Source organism: Siphateles boraxobius, unplaced genomic scaffold (genome assembly GCF_051911475.1).
Source record: "Siphateles boraxobius isolate OS27281-9 unplaced genomic scaffold, OSU_SipBor_1 48, whole genome shotgun sequence".
In the NCBI taxonomy this organism is placed as follows: domain Eukaryota; kingdom Metazoa; phylum Chordata; class Actinopteri; order Cypriniformes; family Leuciscidae; genus Siphateles; species Siphateles boraxobius.
Window position 1 is genome coordinate 12144274 of NW_027509119.1, and position 17254 is coordinate 12161527.

Consider the following 17254-nt stretch of genomic DNA (forward strand, 5'->3'; position numbering starts at 1 on the left):
CAATAATGCAGAGCGTCGAGCCGTCAGAGCTCAGACAGTTCATTCCCTCAGTGAAAGCACTGCGATTGGAGAGGACAGAACAGCAGATGCTTTCAAACATCTCAGGCTAATTCACACCATCTAGTCAAGAGACACAAAAGACACTGCAGAACAACGCTGCTTTTGGTGGAAGGAAATGAGCACTTTTCACAAATAGCATAAAGAATAGGGACATAAAATGTCCAATTTTCTTCTTTTTTTTTTCTCAACAAAGGGTCAGTGAATTGTTGAGCTTGACAAATGCACTCAAGTCAAAAATAGGTAAATGGAATGAGGTTGTCATTGTCAGTGTCATTTTAGTATCATTGAGATACTATTATAGTTTAATATATATATATATATATATTTATTTATTTTTTATTATTATTTTAGTCATTTTGTTGTGTGTCATTTTTATCACACATATTTATTTCAGTTTTAGTTGTCGTCGTTTTTTTTATAGTTTAATACAAATAAACAAAATGAAAATGATAAATGTTGCTTTTGGCAACTAGCTGAAATAAAATATGTTTAAGCTTTTTTTAATTTTATTTATTTCATGTAAATAAAGTTCTCTTACGAGAGTATCTCTCGTTCTGGGTAATATCTTACGCTACGGGAAAACCTCTTTTCCACGAGATATTGAAGCCAAAAATTATCCTTAATTTTGAATTAATGTAAAACGCTGTGCAGCAGCATGCAGACATAGGCAAGACGGCTTGCGCGCCTATCGGCTGCCCTGCGGCAACAGCAGCAGCCTATCGAGAAAGGCTCTGCCCTATAAACATAGCTCGATTAGGCTGGTACAACTGATTTTCATCTCTTCAGCGAAGCATCACCGCTTCGCTGGATCCGGAGTGAGAAGCCGCGCCGTCTGAGAAAAAGCACACAGCGGGACGAGCCTTTGAGTCTGAAGTCGCTGGCATCGCCGCCTTTAGCCGCCGTACCTCCTACGCTTTCTGGCGTTATATCCTCTTCTACAAGTGTGTGTGTGTGTGTTCGCCGCTGCGAAACACATTTTCCGAAACCGACACACATTCGGTCAGCACAAGCCGACGGTGTTCTCAGTGCAGTGAAAATGCCCGCCGTCCCGCGCCCACATTCCTTCACAGACACGCTCAACCCCACGGGGTTTGTCCCGCTCCCTCTCTCTCCACAACCTGTCATAGAGAATTCGAGCGCGACCAGGCTGCCCGCCGCGATCGGTGCGCTTCGCACAGTATAAACACAGTGTTTATGTCTCAGCACACCGAAGCTCTGCAGCCGCCGCTATGCCGCGCCCAGAGCCCGGATTTCATTCTACCCTTAGCTATTCACGCACATGCGTGGGCAAAGCTTCCCGGGGTATCAGAATGGGTGTTGAACACTATAGAAGGAGGCAACTCGCTCGTTACACGGCGCGAGTCGAAACCACGGTAAAGAACGAAGTATCTCATCTGCTTCGAGCCGAAATAGCGAAACTGATGAGCAAAGGGGCCATAGAACCTTTATCTCAGGCTCAGAGCGAAGAGGGGCTATACAGCAGATATTTTCTGGTCCCGAAAAAAGACGGGGGTCTCAGACCCATTCTAGATCTGCGACAGCTGAACAGAGTGCTTATGAAGCGCCAGTTCAGAATGCTGACAACCAGGAAAATCCTCACGCATGTGCGCCAGGGAGACTGGTTTATGTCAATAGATCTGAAAAACGCCTATTTCCAAATACAAATAGCGTCACGTCACAGGCGATTCTTGGGATTCGCCTTCGAGGGGCAGGCATATCAATACACAGTCCTACCGTTCGGCCTATCCCTAGCACCCCGTACATTTACGAAGTGCATGGACGCGGCCCTCGCACCCCTGAGACTTCAGGGCAAACCGACGTCTCGCCAGTCACTGGGGAAAAACGACCTGGTCGTGCGATTCCTCTGGGGAGTTCGGAGGCTGAATCCTCCCAGACCCCCCTCAGTCCCTGTGTGGGACCTTTCTACGGTTGTGGAAGCCATGAAAGGTGCCCCATTCGAGCCAATCCATTTGTCAGACATGAAACATCTGTCTCTCAAAACGGTATTCCTTATGGCTCTCGCTTCAGTGAAGCGCGTAGGGGACTTGCAAGCGCTTTCGGTAAGCGCGTCATGCATGGAGTTTGGGCCTAATGGCTCAAAAGTCATACTCAAACCAAGGCATGGGTACGTGCCCACATCCCTCAACACACCGTTCAGGGCCCAGGTTATTTCCCTGTGCGCCCTCCTGGTTCGTGATGAGGAGAAGGATGCGAGTCTGCTCTGCCCTGTCAGGGCACTGAGACCTTATGTGTCCCGCTCGTCGGTCTTCAGACAGACTGAGCAGCTCTTCGTTTTGTTTGGCGGACGCTCCAAGGGACTGGCCGCATCAAAACAGAGCCTATCCAGATGGATAGTCGACGCCATAGCACTGGCTTACACTTCTAACGGCCTGCAGTGTCCTTTGGGTGTTAGAGTGGTATAGTGGGGTTACCGATATCTGTACGGCCGCGAGCTGGGCCTCGCCGTCTACATTTATAAGGTTTTACAACCTAGAGGTTCCCGCCTTACAAGCCAAGCTTCTGTCGGTATAGAATTCAGTGTTATCTGCCCCGCTGTGCCGGCCCAGATGCTGAGTTTCGCTTGTGCATCGCTCACTGAGCGATAAAACCGCTCCATGGGTGTTTAATAACCCGTACTATTACCCAGTTCAGGCTGAACATGTTCACCCTGTCTGCGTGAAACACTGTTAACATAACTAGCTCCTGTAGGATGTTATTTCATGGGGAATGATGCTTGCAGCCTCTCTTCTCCGACTCTCTGTCAGTCTATGATGATTATGCACTATATGAGCCCCGGGATACTGCCCTTGGGACTTTGGTGTCGGATCCCAGTACGCACGGCGTTTTGCATTGTGTTCCCCATAGCGTAAGATATTACGCAGTACGAGAGATACTCTCGTAAGAGAACGTACTCGGTTACTAATGTTACCTCGGTTCTCTCTAGAGAGGGAACGAGTACTGCGTATCTTGCCGTGCATACACAGCTCTGGTTCGCTTCGGCGATGAAAACCAGTTGTACCAGCCTAATCGAGCTATGTTTATAGGGCAAGACCACGCCCTTTCTGAGCCTTTCTCGATAGGCTGCTGCTGTTGCCGCAGGGCAGCCAATAGGCGCGCAAGCCGTCTTGCCTATGTCTGCATGCTGCTGCACAGCGTTTTACATTAATTCAAAATTAAGGATAATTTTGGCTTCAATATCTCGTGGAAAAGAGGTTTTCCCGTAGCGTAGGATATTACGCAGTACTCGTTCCCTCTCTAGAGAGAACCGAGTACGTTTTTTATGGTTTTAGTTTTACTTTAATGTATTTTTGGTCATTAAAATATATATTTTTTTCCTACAATTAATTACATGTTAAACAAATTCTCTAAATTACGTTCTATAAATTTATTGTAGGATAAACTCAAGAAGCTGTATTTGATGTTTAAAAATAACCTTTGTGTTTTTGTGGAAAGTGTCATTAAACCATTTGAGAAATGTCAATAGTTGCTCACAGACCTAAGTTTTATTTTAGAAAAATGACAAAGCATTACCTGTTTTTCCAGTTGAATGATAATTTGTCAGATTGGCTCTCTTATGAGAGCATTTTTTTTCTTAAACACACACACCTGTGAGAACTAGAATGAAGATCTGCTCTGAGTCGTTCTGAATTTCAGATAACTCTATAAAGTTGATTTCCCTCTTTCTGTCTCTCTCAGTCTCTGTTCCTGTTCTGATCAGTGAGACGCTAATGTTCTGTTATGATGATGGATTGACCCTCTCTAGAGAGAGGAAGTGTCACAATGGAAAAATTAGGCTTAACCCAAATGTGTGTCTGTGTGTGTGTGTGTGTCTCCATCACTGATGCTGCTCAGAGCTGACCGATGTATTAAACAAAGGTGAGGAAGAGTGTGTGAGGGACATACAGAGAAACCACAACACTCATCAAGATACACACACGTTTGGGTCACCCGCGTGTAATAGGACAGATTACAGTCTGAGAGACACTAGACTATTCAATTAAATACATGAGGCTAATTATAATAACTACAGACTAACTCTACCTTTAACTATTTCCCCACCAGCATTTTATCTTTAAAGGGGTGGTTGATTATGATTTCACTTTTTTAACTTTAGTTAGTGTGTAATGTTGCTGTTTGAGCATAAAGAACATCTGCCAAGTTACAACGCTCAAAGTTCAAAGCAAAGGGAGATATTCTACACAATATTCCCGGAATACTGACATCACTAACCCTAAAATGTACATAAACCCCGCCCCCAGGAACGCGATTTATAGATTATCATGACAGAATATGCTAATCAATTACACATAAGCTACATTAATTCATCAACTGAATGTTATCTACATGTTGTCCCTTCTTCATGAGTCTCTCCATCTTAGTCTGACTCTGGTTTAAAAGGCTAAAAGTTTTCAGGACTAAAGCTGTAGTATCTCGGTCCTCTGTGCCGGGAGCAGCAGCTCATTTGCATTTAAAGGGACAGACACAAAAACAGTGCATTTTTGCTCACCCTCAAAAAGTGACAATTTTAACATGATATATAGAAAATATGTGTGGGGTATTTTGAGCGAAAACTACACATACACACTCTGGGAACATCAGAGACTTATTTTAAATATTTTGAAAAGGGCATTATACCACCTTTTTAAGTTTGTCAGCCAGTGCCAGAATATTCATATCCAGAATATTTTGACGTATGAATATATAAACAAAAGAAAGAACAGAGCCTCTGCTTTAAAAAAAAAAAATATTTTTTTTTTAGTTTAATTCTTTTTTTTATCAACAGTTGAATGTGGGCAAGTTTAAAAAAAACACGTTTGGAATGAAAAGCTGAGAAAATCATTTATTGTTAAAGACTTCGTCCGGATCGGATTCAGAACGATGAATAAAACGTACTGTAGATGGAGTAGATGGAGTCCATCAACACCCCCAAAGCTTGCACAGTAATAAACCTCTTCTCATTGCATTCTGTAATGTTAGACAGTTTTGATTTATATGCTGTTGATTGTTTCATGATCATGTTAGCTTACTTGTGTGTAAGCGACTTCTATCCACTCCTTCTGGTTTATGCATATCTTTTTCATCGCTTGTTTTTGGATCCAGAGATTCTTTAGTATTTAAAGCGCCCCCCTATATGAAAACATGTATTGCTGAAAAAACTTGTCAATGGCAGGGAGAGAGTTAAAAGTTAACATTTTAAAACCAGTGTTGCGCAAGTTACTCTAAAAAAAAAGTAATTAATTTATATCTACAGCTTCAACAGTGTAATTAGATTACTATATTAATTACTCTCTCTCTAAAAACGTACTGGATAACTTATTACTTTTATTACATACATTTTAATGTTTTTTATACATTGATTTCAAATCCACTATTGTTTTATACAGAATTGTTCTATAGTCTATATTATAGAATTTAATTTAATTACATCAGAAGTAATTCAAATGAAATTACCGAAAAAAGAAGTGTAATCCCTTACTTTACTTTTAAAGGGAAACTTAATTAAATTACTGTTTGATTACTTAGCAATTAATTTACACCCAACACTTTTTAAAACCTTAGGTGTTTTATGGCTGCCAATTTAATATCTAATATAAATAAATAATGAAGTTATATAATCACACTTTTTTGGAGTTTATCCCTTTAGTCTTTTTTAACGGACAAGAAAAACGAGAAATAAATGCAACAGTTGCGTTTGGTAATTTGTGTGAAAGCCACACACAAAATATATGCGTGTAGGACACTTTTTAAGTTGCTGATCTTTACTACCCTTTCTATTCTAATGCATCCGAATGCTTAAAGAAACACTAGATGCAAATGTAATTCTGTTTGCACTTTCATTTACAGTATGTGCACTTACAGCAGAAAGAAAAGAGTAATATAAAGTAACAAGATGGGTTAAGGAAGTAATATAAGGTAGCAATAGGGGTATTATTAGTTATTGCCCAGTATTATAATGAAAATTATAATAGTACATAGAAATGTATATGCAAAACCGTAAAGTGCCACCATAATACTTTGATTGTAATCATACAATATATCTTGCACTGATTTTTCACGTTTCTGTGAATAATATTATTTAGCTCATGATATTCAACACATGTTTAACTGCATTTAAAAATGAATATCATTACATATTTTCAATTAAAGGTCAGGACCTTTTGCACAAACACTGTGCAGGTCAAATGTCAATTTGTGTAACCATTTCCTCTCTCTCTCTCTCTCTCTCTCTCTCTCTCTCTCTCTCTCTCTCTCTCTCTCTCTCTCTCTCTCTCTCTCTCTCTCTCTCCCTCTCCCTCTCCCTCTCCCTCTCCCTCTCCCTCTCTCTCTCTCTCTCTCTCTCTCTCTCTCTCTCTCTCTCTCTCTCTCTGAAGGTGCTTATCTCAATATTCAGCATATGATTTTCAGAGGTGTATAATTAGCTGACAGTATAATAAACGTGCCTACACTGATTATCACAACCAAACCTCTGTTTAATAAATGAGCTCATATTGTACATGATTTTAATTAGAGAATCAAACAGAAAGTCTTACTGAGTCAGTTAAAAACTGAGAGCTGGCCTGAAAGGATTAGACTCTTATTGTTAAATAAAAGCACCATCAAATTAGCTAAATATGTATTAAACAAACATTCAAGGGGTGGGAGATGTAGAAGTCGGGTGAAAATCAGGTGATCCAATTTTGTGGAAATCGGTGCGCACAGGTTCTGTTTTAGCCTGCTGAGAGATTATGCATAATAATAGGAACACTGCTCACCACAGGCAATTTCAATCCAACAGTAATTGTCTTAAAAGTGAAGAAGAATGTGTTACAAAAGCTGTTCTTTAAAGGAGATGAATTTTGAGACCGAACTTCTTGGAGAGATACAACTTGTCAACATGCTTTCAGATTGGTTGTTTCTTTAAATGAATTGCCAGAATTCATTCATGCTACAAATTATAAACACCCAATCAAATGGTTTGATGAGCACAGTTTTATTCTCTGTGTTACAGGAAGTTTGGATGGGATATAACATGGGATATAAAGGGGGTGTCCCTTTTTTAAATATCTACTATCCTTTTATTTTCATCATAACATTTTTTGCTAGTCAGGTGTTCAGTTGGTTATATTAGGAGGAGGGACAATCTCAATCTTATGCAAGCCAAAATTATGACATGCCAAGTCAAAATCGTAAGTCTATAAGTTATAATTATGAGATAAAATCAAAATTGTGAGATAATTATTAAATAAAAACATTTTTGTCATGATTGACTTTTAATCTCATAACATTGACTTGTGTCTCAATTTCTTCTTGTTATCTCATAATTGTGTCTGTCTATGTCATAGTTATGACTTCAGTCATACCTTACCAAATCATGATTTTTCTTTTTTGCTATGCTATATGGTGGAAATGTGCTTCTTACATTTGAAATATAATCTATACACCCAAAGTACAAGATGAGTCTTCAACATGTTTTGGTCTTTGTAGCAGAGATACAATTTTATGAATACACTTTAAATATGTATCTCTGCTAAAATACTGTTCTGACAACTTTTAAATTAACAGAAAAAAGAAGGGGAAAAAACGTGATAAACTCAGTAGCCGACTATAGTTAACCCCACTGAAAGATGGTCCATTTTATCCAGAAACAGGTCTCTTCCACAACAGACACATTTGCATTGCCTCTGATGAGATAAGAATGCTAACATTGGTCGAATGTTCTTGCTTTTTTCTCTGGCTGCTGATGAGACGTCTGTATGATAACAATGCTAACATTGTTACTGCATTCGTTTGATCTTCTCTGTGTGTTCTTCTCTCCATCTGTGTGGCTGCATCAGGTGCCATGGCCAATCACCTCATCCCAAACTCTCTGCTGCGCTCACACGCCTCTAACAACCCCTATAACACCTTACTGGGCGAATCATCAGTCTATAACAACCCCACTCTCAGCATGTACAACGCTCAAGGTGTGCTGCATTCTTCCGTTGCTTTAACTTCCTGTGCACTAACTGTGTGTGTGTGTGTGTGTGTGTGTGTGTGTGTGTGTGTGTGTGTGTGTGGGTGTGTGTGTTTGGGAGGAAAGGGCTTCGCTATGTGGCTTATAGCTGAACGTGTCTGCGATCATCTTTGTCTTTCGTCTGGTATGGTCTGTAGTAACGTGGTTCCCAATGAAAAATTAGTTCATAAAGCTGAAATAATCATAGTAACTGATGGCTACATTTTGCGGCACTACGAAATGCGACTCAGTGCCTAATCGTAGAATAAAATAAAAACGCCCACTCTTTAAGACACGTCTCACTAATGTGTCTCATGCTGATGGGTTTTGACAGCTACTCTAGACTTGAAGCAACTGAAAACAATGAATGCGCAGTCAGTAAGACTTCACTCATCCACAGTCCAGAAATCTAGCATGCGTTCGTCCTGCAACGCTCGAAGGAGGGCGGGCATTTCAGAACAAGCATGGGATAACAACCTTTTCTAGACAGAAATACGAATCCAAACTTTAATCATACATGAGTGCTGAATCACAAGACAAAATCGTCCACTCTTTTAAAAACATGTCAGTTTAATGTTTCTCAGGCAAAAGGGTTTGGACAGTAATGCATGACGTTTCTATTACATGTCACAGCACTGATGCAACTGAAAACAAAAAAATGCGCTCCTTGCATACAAAACACTCAGTAAGAATTCATACACCTAAAGACTAGAAATCTACTATGCACTCATGCTGCAATCCTCTAGCATTTCAGTATGCGTATGGGATAATGAGTTTTTGGGCCTGTTTACACCTGGTCACTTCATGCCTTTTCTCTGATTCGATAGCTATTCGATCGTGAAAAGAACAGGTGTAAATGCCCTCGGAAACTCTTTCGAGACGGATTTAAATCCGATCACTCAAACCACTTCAGGACTTTGGTCTGGGAAACATTCCAGATGGTAATGGGCAAGTGTGAATGCATCTGGTTGCTAAAGCCACATGTAAAATGTACTTCTCCAAAAATAGTAAAAAAAAATAAAAGTGTGAGAGCATGGAAGCTTTTTTCTGACACATAATAAAACATTTTAAAAGATAATTGCGACTTTTTATCTCACAATTGCGAGTTTACATCTGGCAAGTCTGACTTTATAACACACAATTGCGACTTTATGTGACACAATTGTGACTTAACTGGCACTTGCGACTTTACAGTATATCATTCAATTCTTATAATCTTCATTAAAACTAGTGAGTCTTAATGGTCGTACCAGTGCTGATTCCGTTTTCTCTCCTATTGCTGCCAATATTAGCTGATGATAAATAAAATGGAGCTCATTTCTGTTGCTTTTGTTGATGTAAACTTTCTTTCATGTAGAAAGAAATACGAATGCAACTTTACACATGCATTAATGCCGAATCACAAGATGAAATCAGCAAAGGCAGTCTAATGCGTCTCATTCAGAAGGGTCTGGACTGTGACACTAAAATATTTTGTGGCATTTCACAGCACTAATAAGAATATGCCTCTGTAAAGCTGCATGCAAAAACTTCAGTTTTCAGAGCAAGACTTCATACGTCCAGCACGTTCTTTTAGAACAGGAATTTACTGCACTCTCATGCTGAGATGCTCGCAGGAGGCCTGGCTTCTCCTGTTAGCAATAACGCATCCCTGCACGCAGCTGTCTCACTCTTGTCTCTTCCTTTCTGTCTGTTGCACCGATGATCTGCTCCCCCCCCCCCCCCCCCCCCCACCCCCGTCATCACCTGTTAGTGCCACCTTCACTAATGCAGAGATCAGAAAGAATTCAGAAGGCTCTAGAGACAGAGAGACAGGCGCGTTTCTGGCCGACGTCAGTGGGCAGGGGCGAGCGCAGGATAACAACCTCTTCATCTACGATGACAACATTGGAGCGACCTTGAAATCTAATATCAATAAAAGCCCTGAAATTACGAATAGATCCCAGGCCACTTTTAATGTTCCTCTTTAGCCCGATCAATAACTCTCTTACCGAATACAAGTCTGACTGTGGAACCGCGTTCGGAGTGGAGCGCGCCGCTAATGGAGACAGAAGCCCATTTCGGCGCCCTCCAGACATTCAGGGTCTTTAAAGCACAATTTTATGGCATTTACATGTGCATCCTGGGATTCCTAGGGGACGTGGGGGTGTGTGTCTGTATTTGAGAGGTGAAACAATGGGGTTGAGCGTAACCATTTACCTGCGCTTCATTAATCTGTGTGCATGTTCTATTTGAGCTGTCACTGTGAATGCTTACCTGTACCTTTTTCTCTTTCCTTTTTCCATGCTGTCCTTTAAGAGCCCTACAGAGAGACAAGTATGGGAGTCAAACTAAACATTGCTTACCAAATGTAATTTCCCTTAACGTTATTACTCTTTTCTTAAAACTATAGTAAGCGACATTCTGCAAAGAGATGTTTAAGTCAATATTCTAATCAGAGAGCACTCTCAACCTCTTAAAATGAAAACCTAATTTTCTCGTCTCTTCATCAACGCAAAGTGATGCTTTTGTTAAAATAAAAGCTGAGTGGACAATTCGGTGTTTTGCAACCCAGGTCTTTTTTTCCCCCCAATTAAAATTTGCATATTTGTCGAAGCCACTGATAAGTAAAACAAATGTTATTTGTTTGTTTATGCTCAAATGGTTTATCTAAAAATTGGCAAACAAAAAAGTGCTCCCACATTTTGTTTTTTAGAGTGTGGGAGAGTTAAATTTAACGTCAAGATGCTGATAATATGCTACATTTAATTAATGTAGAAATCTATAGGCGGAGAAGCTGCTCTCTCTCTGTACCTGATGATATAGCCTATGCTTGTTATATAAAGGCCAGCATGATTTGGTTTGTCAAAAGCTTTTACATGCCAAGTGTCTGCTTTAGTTGTTGTGTATTGTTGTGTGTTTGTGCATTGTGTTTTTGTCGTGTTTGCTGGCTTTTCAATTGGTTTGAGTGTTTTTTGATATGTGGGAAAATTGAGGAATACTTATTTATAGCCAAAGGCGTGTTTGACTGGTAAGTCCATTTTCACAGGATTGGCTGGCTAGTTTTAGAGTTTTAAACCTCACATCAGCCTTTAACCCATGACGAATCCAATGAAGATACCATTCATTTGGAAGCTCAATTAATATTCGCCCCAGGGACGAAGAGTTTCAAGGTTTTTCAGTTTGTTTCTGCGAGCGGTTCTGCATGTCGGTCTTATTATGTGCGCCAGGCGCAAGTGTTTTTAATTACTCTTCTCCTTGACTCTCCATCTTGCAGAGGGAATCCTGAACAATGCTCGGGATACAAGTGCCATGGATACTCTACCACTGAATGGTAACCATGGCAACAGCTACAGCTTGGCCAGCGCCGATTACATGAGCGACTGCGTGCAAATCATCGACCGCACGTACAATGTACACAAAGAGACCACGCTGGAGAAACGTATCCTGAAAGAGCTCACCTCCAACTACCTGCCCACCTACCTGAACAACCACGATCGCACGGCCGAACACGGACGCAACCTCATGAACAAGTTGGTGAACGAAGTCAGCAATGGAGGCGGGGTGAAAGACACGCCCATGCTGCCCGTTAACCTTGCGTTGGGCTTGGACGACTCGGCATCTTTCCCGCCCGTGGACAGTCTAGGGCTGGAGCTGATCAGGGAGGAGTCCAATGCACCTTTGCTTCCGCCACCACGCCACATCCAGCCTCTCCCCACCACGTTCAGCTCAGCCTCTTCATTACGACGGCGCCTTCCGCAAGAAAACAGCGAGAGTTTCTTCCCTCTGCTGACAGAGGAGCAAACGGAAGAGACTCCGTCCCCACAGAGAGACTCACTCTACACCAGCATGCCCACGCTGCCTGACCCCGAGCGCACCGACACGCATTCGCTGCCCCACGGTGGTGACACACACACGCTTCCCAGGACCGGGGAGCCAGATGAAGTGTACTATAAGAGCATGCCCAACTTGGGCTCACGTAACCATCTGCACCAGCTTCATAGCTACTACCAGCTGGGCCGCGGCAGCAGCGACGGCTTTATCATCCCGCCCAAAGATGAGCTTTCGCCCGAAGAAATGCCGCTGGAGCCCGCACACATGGTCACCAGCCTATAGAGGGTGCCGAACATCATGCATTCTGCTGTACTCATCCTCATCGCCCTATAACATCTCGAGCTCTACGTGCTCTTCTACGTTTCCGTACCGTTCTGTCGTCCACAGTTGTTCACTTTTGCTTCTACGAGTCTGCAGAAAATGAACTGCACCAACAAACCTTGGGAGGCGATTTTGTATTCTGTTCAGGAAAGGATTATGGGTACTCTTGCTTGTTGAGGAATGAAAGTTGGCATTGTTTTGATTCTATTGGTCGTGCACTTCTACTTAAAGGGAAAATGGACCCAAAACTGGATTTGATGTATAACCTTGCGGGGAGTACGAGACTTTGAAGGGTTTTTCACTCTCAGTAGCCCTAAAGGAATACAAATAACTGCCAAAAACATTGTTAGTAGCTCAGTGCATCTAGTCAACACCAATCAAGTCTGAAACAATGTGACTCGGAAACTATTTTAATACCTTCTGTATCCATATTTGCTTTTTAAATATGTTTCTTCTTCTCATGTGGTAAAAAAGCAGCACATTTTGCTGCAACAGAGAACAATGCCGAAGAAGGACGACTCCACCATTTCTGTTCTTTGCTGTATTAATAACAAATATTGAAAAGCGTGGGAAGAACTAATACTGGAGAATTCTACAATATTTCTATGTAAATGTACAGACACTAGTGTTACACAGGATAGTGCTTATTCTGTTCCTACGCCTTCCGCTTCCGTAACCATAGTGATTTCAGACCATTTCCTTTTTCTCCTGATGGTCTTGTCCTCAACACGACAGGTTTTGATCCTTCACTCTTTTTTTAATTATATCTTTTACATTCAGGTCTTCATTTCAGTACGAATAATAGCAAGTAGAAAAAAAATAAAAACAACAGAATAGACAAAAAAATATATATATATTTTTCCTCATTCGGTTTGATTTATAGACACCAGTTTGTAGATGAAAAAAGGTGCCCAACATTGAAAATATGTTGCCATTTTGGGGTAGAGATATGAGAATCGCAGTATATGATCAACAGAACTCTTTTTCATTCAGAGAGAGCGAGACTTTGACAGAGATTCACACAAGGCGCTTTTTTGATTTGAGAGATCCACATTTAGAATGAGAGAAACTTAAAAAAATATCTTCTTTGGGCTTTTTTTTTCTGGTGGAGAATGAATTTTTATTTATTAAACGGGGGTGGGGGGGGGGGGTGGAGAAAGTACGAACTGCAAAACTGCTAGAGGTGAAATGATTGCGGCACATTAAATGTTTATCACAAATATGATTATTAAATTTATTTATTCTTTTGTTCATCCATTTTTTTTTCTCCTGTGGTTGAATGACCTCTCACTAATATTTGTTGTAACAGTGAAACTTGTTTGCCAACAAATAAATGACTGACAGAGTGAAGCTGAGAGTTGCTGGCTGTGTACCTTTTCTGCAACAACACTTCTCTTATAACCAAACACATTTTATGGAAAAACTAATCAAAACACTTGGTGTGATGGTAATGACAGCAGTATTGGGTAGCTGCTAAATAAGAATCATTCTCCTTCATGATGATGGTATTTAAATATAAATCGGATATGTTGGATAAGCAAAAAGAGAAAACCCGTTTTGAAATTTGTTGCTCTTTAAGGAAAATATAAGCTGCTAGAAACTAGGATGGCAAGTTGCCATGGATACAGAATTATTTTTCAGCTCTAGACAGAACTTTTTTTTTATTGAGTTATAGATGAATCCTTGAAATACTTCAGCTACAATGAACATTAAAAGATCTTTCAGGAACATTTGATGCATTCGTTCTTGTGGCCATGGACTCAATACATCCACTCTGAAATCTTCATATTTGATGGATTACTTGAGAAAAATAAACCCAACCACTGCATAAAAATTGTCAGGAACAATACATTGAAAATTAAATACTGTATTATATATTTGTCATTTACTCACCCTTATGTTGTGTGGAACACACAAAGTAAATGTTGCTTGCAAAAAAAAAAATGTATAAGGATGTTTTTGAATGTATACTAATTTAATTTTAAAAAGTTTCAGTTATGACGATCATGCATGTTTGGCCGGTGCTTTTGAAGTGTTTGAAATGTTGCACTGTAACACTACACACAATCTCACTTACTCTTTCACACACTCCATATTATTAATGAGTCATTACAGCAGCTCATAACAGGCGAAATGCCAACATGCCTACACAGCAGTCCAGCTCACCCTAACAGACACACTGCACAATTTATGGAAATCGGATTTGGAAGTCTGGATGAGCTCGTATTTACTGAGCACTTCTTACAAAATATCAGTACTAAATGTGTCTTCAGCTGCTTGGACTTTAATGTTCTGGGAGTTGATTTTTATGGAAACTAACATTTTAACTTTAGACTTTTTGATAGTCTTAGAAGGCATTTGAAAAATAGCCCAAATAAATACAGTTAATAAAAGTTTCTAAGTAGATTTTATTGTGTTAACCTTCTTTCAGGGACTTCTTTTAGACTTTCATTCTTTAAAATAAATGTTTGTCCTTATAAATAAATAAATAAATAATAATAAAAAAATATATATATATATATATATATATATATATATATATATATATATTTTTTTTTTTTTTTTACATCCTTTTTATACTTTAAAACGAAACATTTGATTAACCTTGATTTTCTTCACACATCACATACATCATTTAGAGTTGGGGTACTCGAACTCGGACTGGAGGACACAATATTATTCAAAAACAAAACTAGCCTACTTGTGTTGTTTCCGCGTTTTAGACATCAATCACAGACATACTAAGTGCATGAACACAGTGGCAAATCAGAGGCATTTTAGAGTCAACATGTGGAGAATTCGCTTAGAATGTATGTTCAGAATCAGCACGAGCTTTATCCTTTCGCAAATCCCCTCACAAACAAAGTCTAGACTCGATATAAATGAGAGAATTCACTGTGCAGTGTGGACAACTTCAGTGTTTATGACGAGAGTTTTAGGGAGAGTGCAAAACGCGATAAGTCTAAATAATAATATTGTTTTTCGTGCTTCTAGAAGACCAGTGGTTACGTTTACACTGTAAATTATAAACAGTGATAACTGCAACTAAATGTGGGAGTGAATCCGCTCAATTTTAGTCCTGTGAGACATGAAATTGCGATAATTGACATAGGCCTACCGGATACGCACGCATCCAGGGGGCAAAAAAACGCTATCTGTTATGCCGAGTTCTGTAAAAGAACATTGTAATTAACGTAGATTTCGCATTGTTTGTAATTTCTTGTTGACTCAATAATAACTGCAATTTCAGAGTTGGATCTGTTTGTTTGTGTTTCATATTAATATAACATTATGTAAAACGTCCAACTGTTTACGAATCAAAATCCGGACATACTGTGATGCATGTATGAATTATCATGTTAGACTAATGCTTTCTGTACACCTAAAGACTTTGAAAAGATTTAGAATAGACTTTATAAGATTATCAGCTCACATCTAAAGACTTGGGTTCACAGTTTTTATGCTTTCTGTACACCTAGAGACTTTGAAAAGATTTAGAAAAGACTTTATAAGATTATCAGCTCACATCTAAAGACTTGGGTTCACAGTTTTTAGTCTCAGACTAAAGACTTGCGATAATATCAAACATGTTTGATATGAAAGACTAGAGAAAGACTGGCATAAATCGGGTCGCCGACTGCAGATTATCACCTCACATTAAACGATCGAGGCGACGGGAGCACACCGAGACTCCAGTAAGATTCCTAAAGACTGCCGGTCTTTAGTCTGGGACTGTGAAAATCCTTTGGTGTACGCCCGGCATAAGTTAGTAATGTAATAGCCTCTATAGAGCCCGAATTTGCTTTTATATTAGTTAACCTTGTTTACGTCACTTTACAACCTGCAACATATCATGACTGCACACATATAACGCTACTTTACTGTAAATCAAAGATTTGACGATGGATTATGTGGGAAGTAGATGTATATGGGAAGTAGTACCTCCGACCGTGGCGATTATACTCTATGCAATGGTGAGATCTTGTCGGATCCCTACACAATACCTGACGATCTTTGGATTGTGAATGACAAGTGGCCAGCGATTGTATGGCCTGATATATATGTATATCAGGTACTATGGCCAAATAAAATCTTACTGAAAGCGAATTTTTTGAGATATCAACCTAAAATTTGGAACATAACTTCTTCAGATTTTTGGCTTGCATTTCCTTGCAGTTTTAGAGTAAAATATATTTTGTAATATATATATTTTATATAAAATATAAATAATTATATTTTTACATTGTTCATTTTCATAAACTCAAACTTCTATAACTTTTTTTTCTGTTTCACTTTCATAATTTCATAATACTTCACGTCAACAATAATCTGGCAAATGTCTTCTTTAAAACAAGACCAAACATAGGTCTATATTCCAAAGCATTCTTGAATTACAACCATTTAAGTTTGGATAGTGATTTTCATGTCTATGCGATAAAAGGGGGTGACAGTTAAAGGGTTAAACGATATTAAACTATAATATCTATATCTAGAATATCTAAAATATAATTAATAAATAAAAACTCTCCTACAGTCCATTCACCATCAGTCGCAACTCGCAAGTATTTTCCTTTAAACGTCACTCACTGACGTTTTCCTAAGCAGAAAAAAAAAAACGATTGCCCTGCTCTGCCTCTGATTGGCTAGTACCTATTGCCATCTGGGTCAGAGCCAATTAGAAGCAGGATGCGGGTGGGAAAAAACTCTGTGTATAGGGAAAGGGGAGAGACAGAGGGAACAGGCAAGACGAGCTCCTACGTTTAAATAACATATAGAAAATATCTGCTTGACAACGAGCTGAGAACAAGCCCAAATAAGCAACTACACTTTAGAAACAAGCCCAAAAAAAAACGCGACCCGCGACTACCAATATTTGTAAGCGACTTTACAGAAAAACAAGCCCAAAGTCGCTTATAATAAGCGGACTTGGCAACACTGCTGGCTGCGTGCGCAAGCAGTGATGACGTCACCGAGAAATCCATGTATAGTAGCAACATGAGAAAGGGTAGTATATTCTGCAAAAGTGTAAGATGTACCAAAATCTTTTATTAAAAAAGTTGATTCAACCTTATTCAACTTTATATGGAA

At 39.6% G+C, this 17254-nt stretch overlaps 1 protein-coding gene across 24 annotated transcripts in view; it reads left to right on the forward strand.

Annotated features, from left to right (window-relative positions):
- Positions 1-14110, forward strand: part of LOC143710812 (adhesion G protein-coupled receptor L3) — a 347776-nt gene extending 333666 nt beyond the window's left edge. For 11 of the 24 annotated variants that reach the window (XM_077202015.1, XM_077202022.1, XM_077202017.1 and 8 more), the window contains 2 exons: positions 7875-8003; positions 11289-14110. In XM_077202015.1, the coding sequence (XP_077058130.1) occupies positions 7875-8003; positions 11289-12127 (968 nt within the window). In that variant the 3' untranslated portion in view covers positions 12128-14110. Of the gene's footprint in view, positions 1-7874; positions 8004-10330; positions 10383-11288 lie in introns of all 24 variants that reach the window. The other 13 variants (XM_077202025.1, XM_077202027.1, XM_077202026.1 and 10 more) reach the window with 2 other exon arrangements.
- Positions 14111-17254: the final 3144 nt, after the last annotated feature.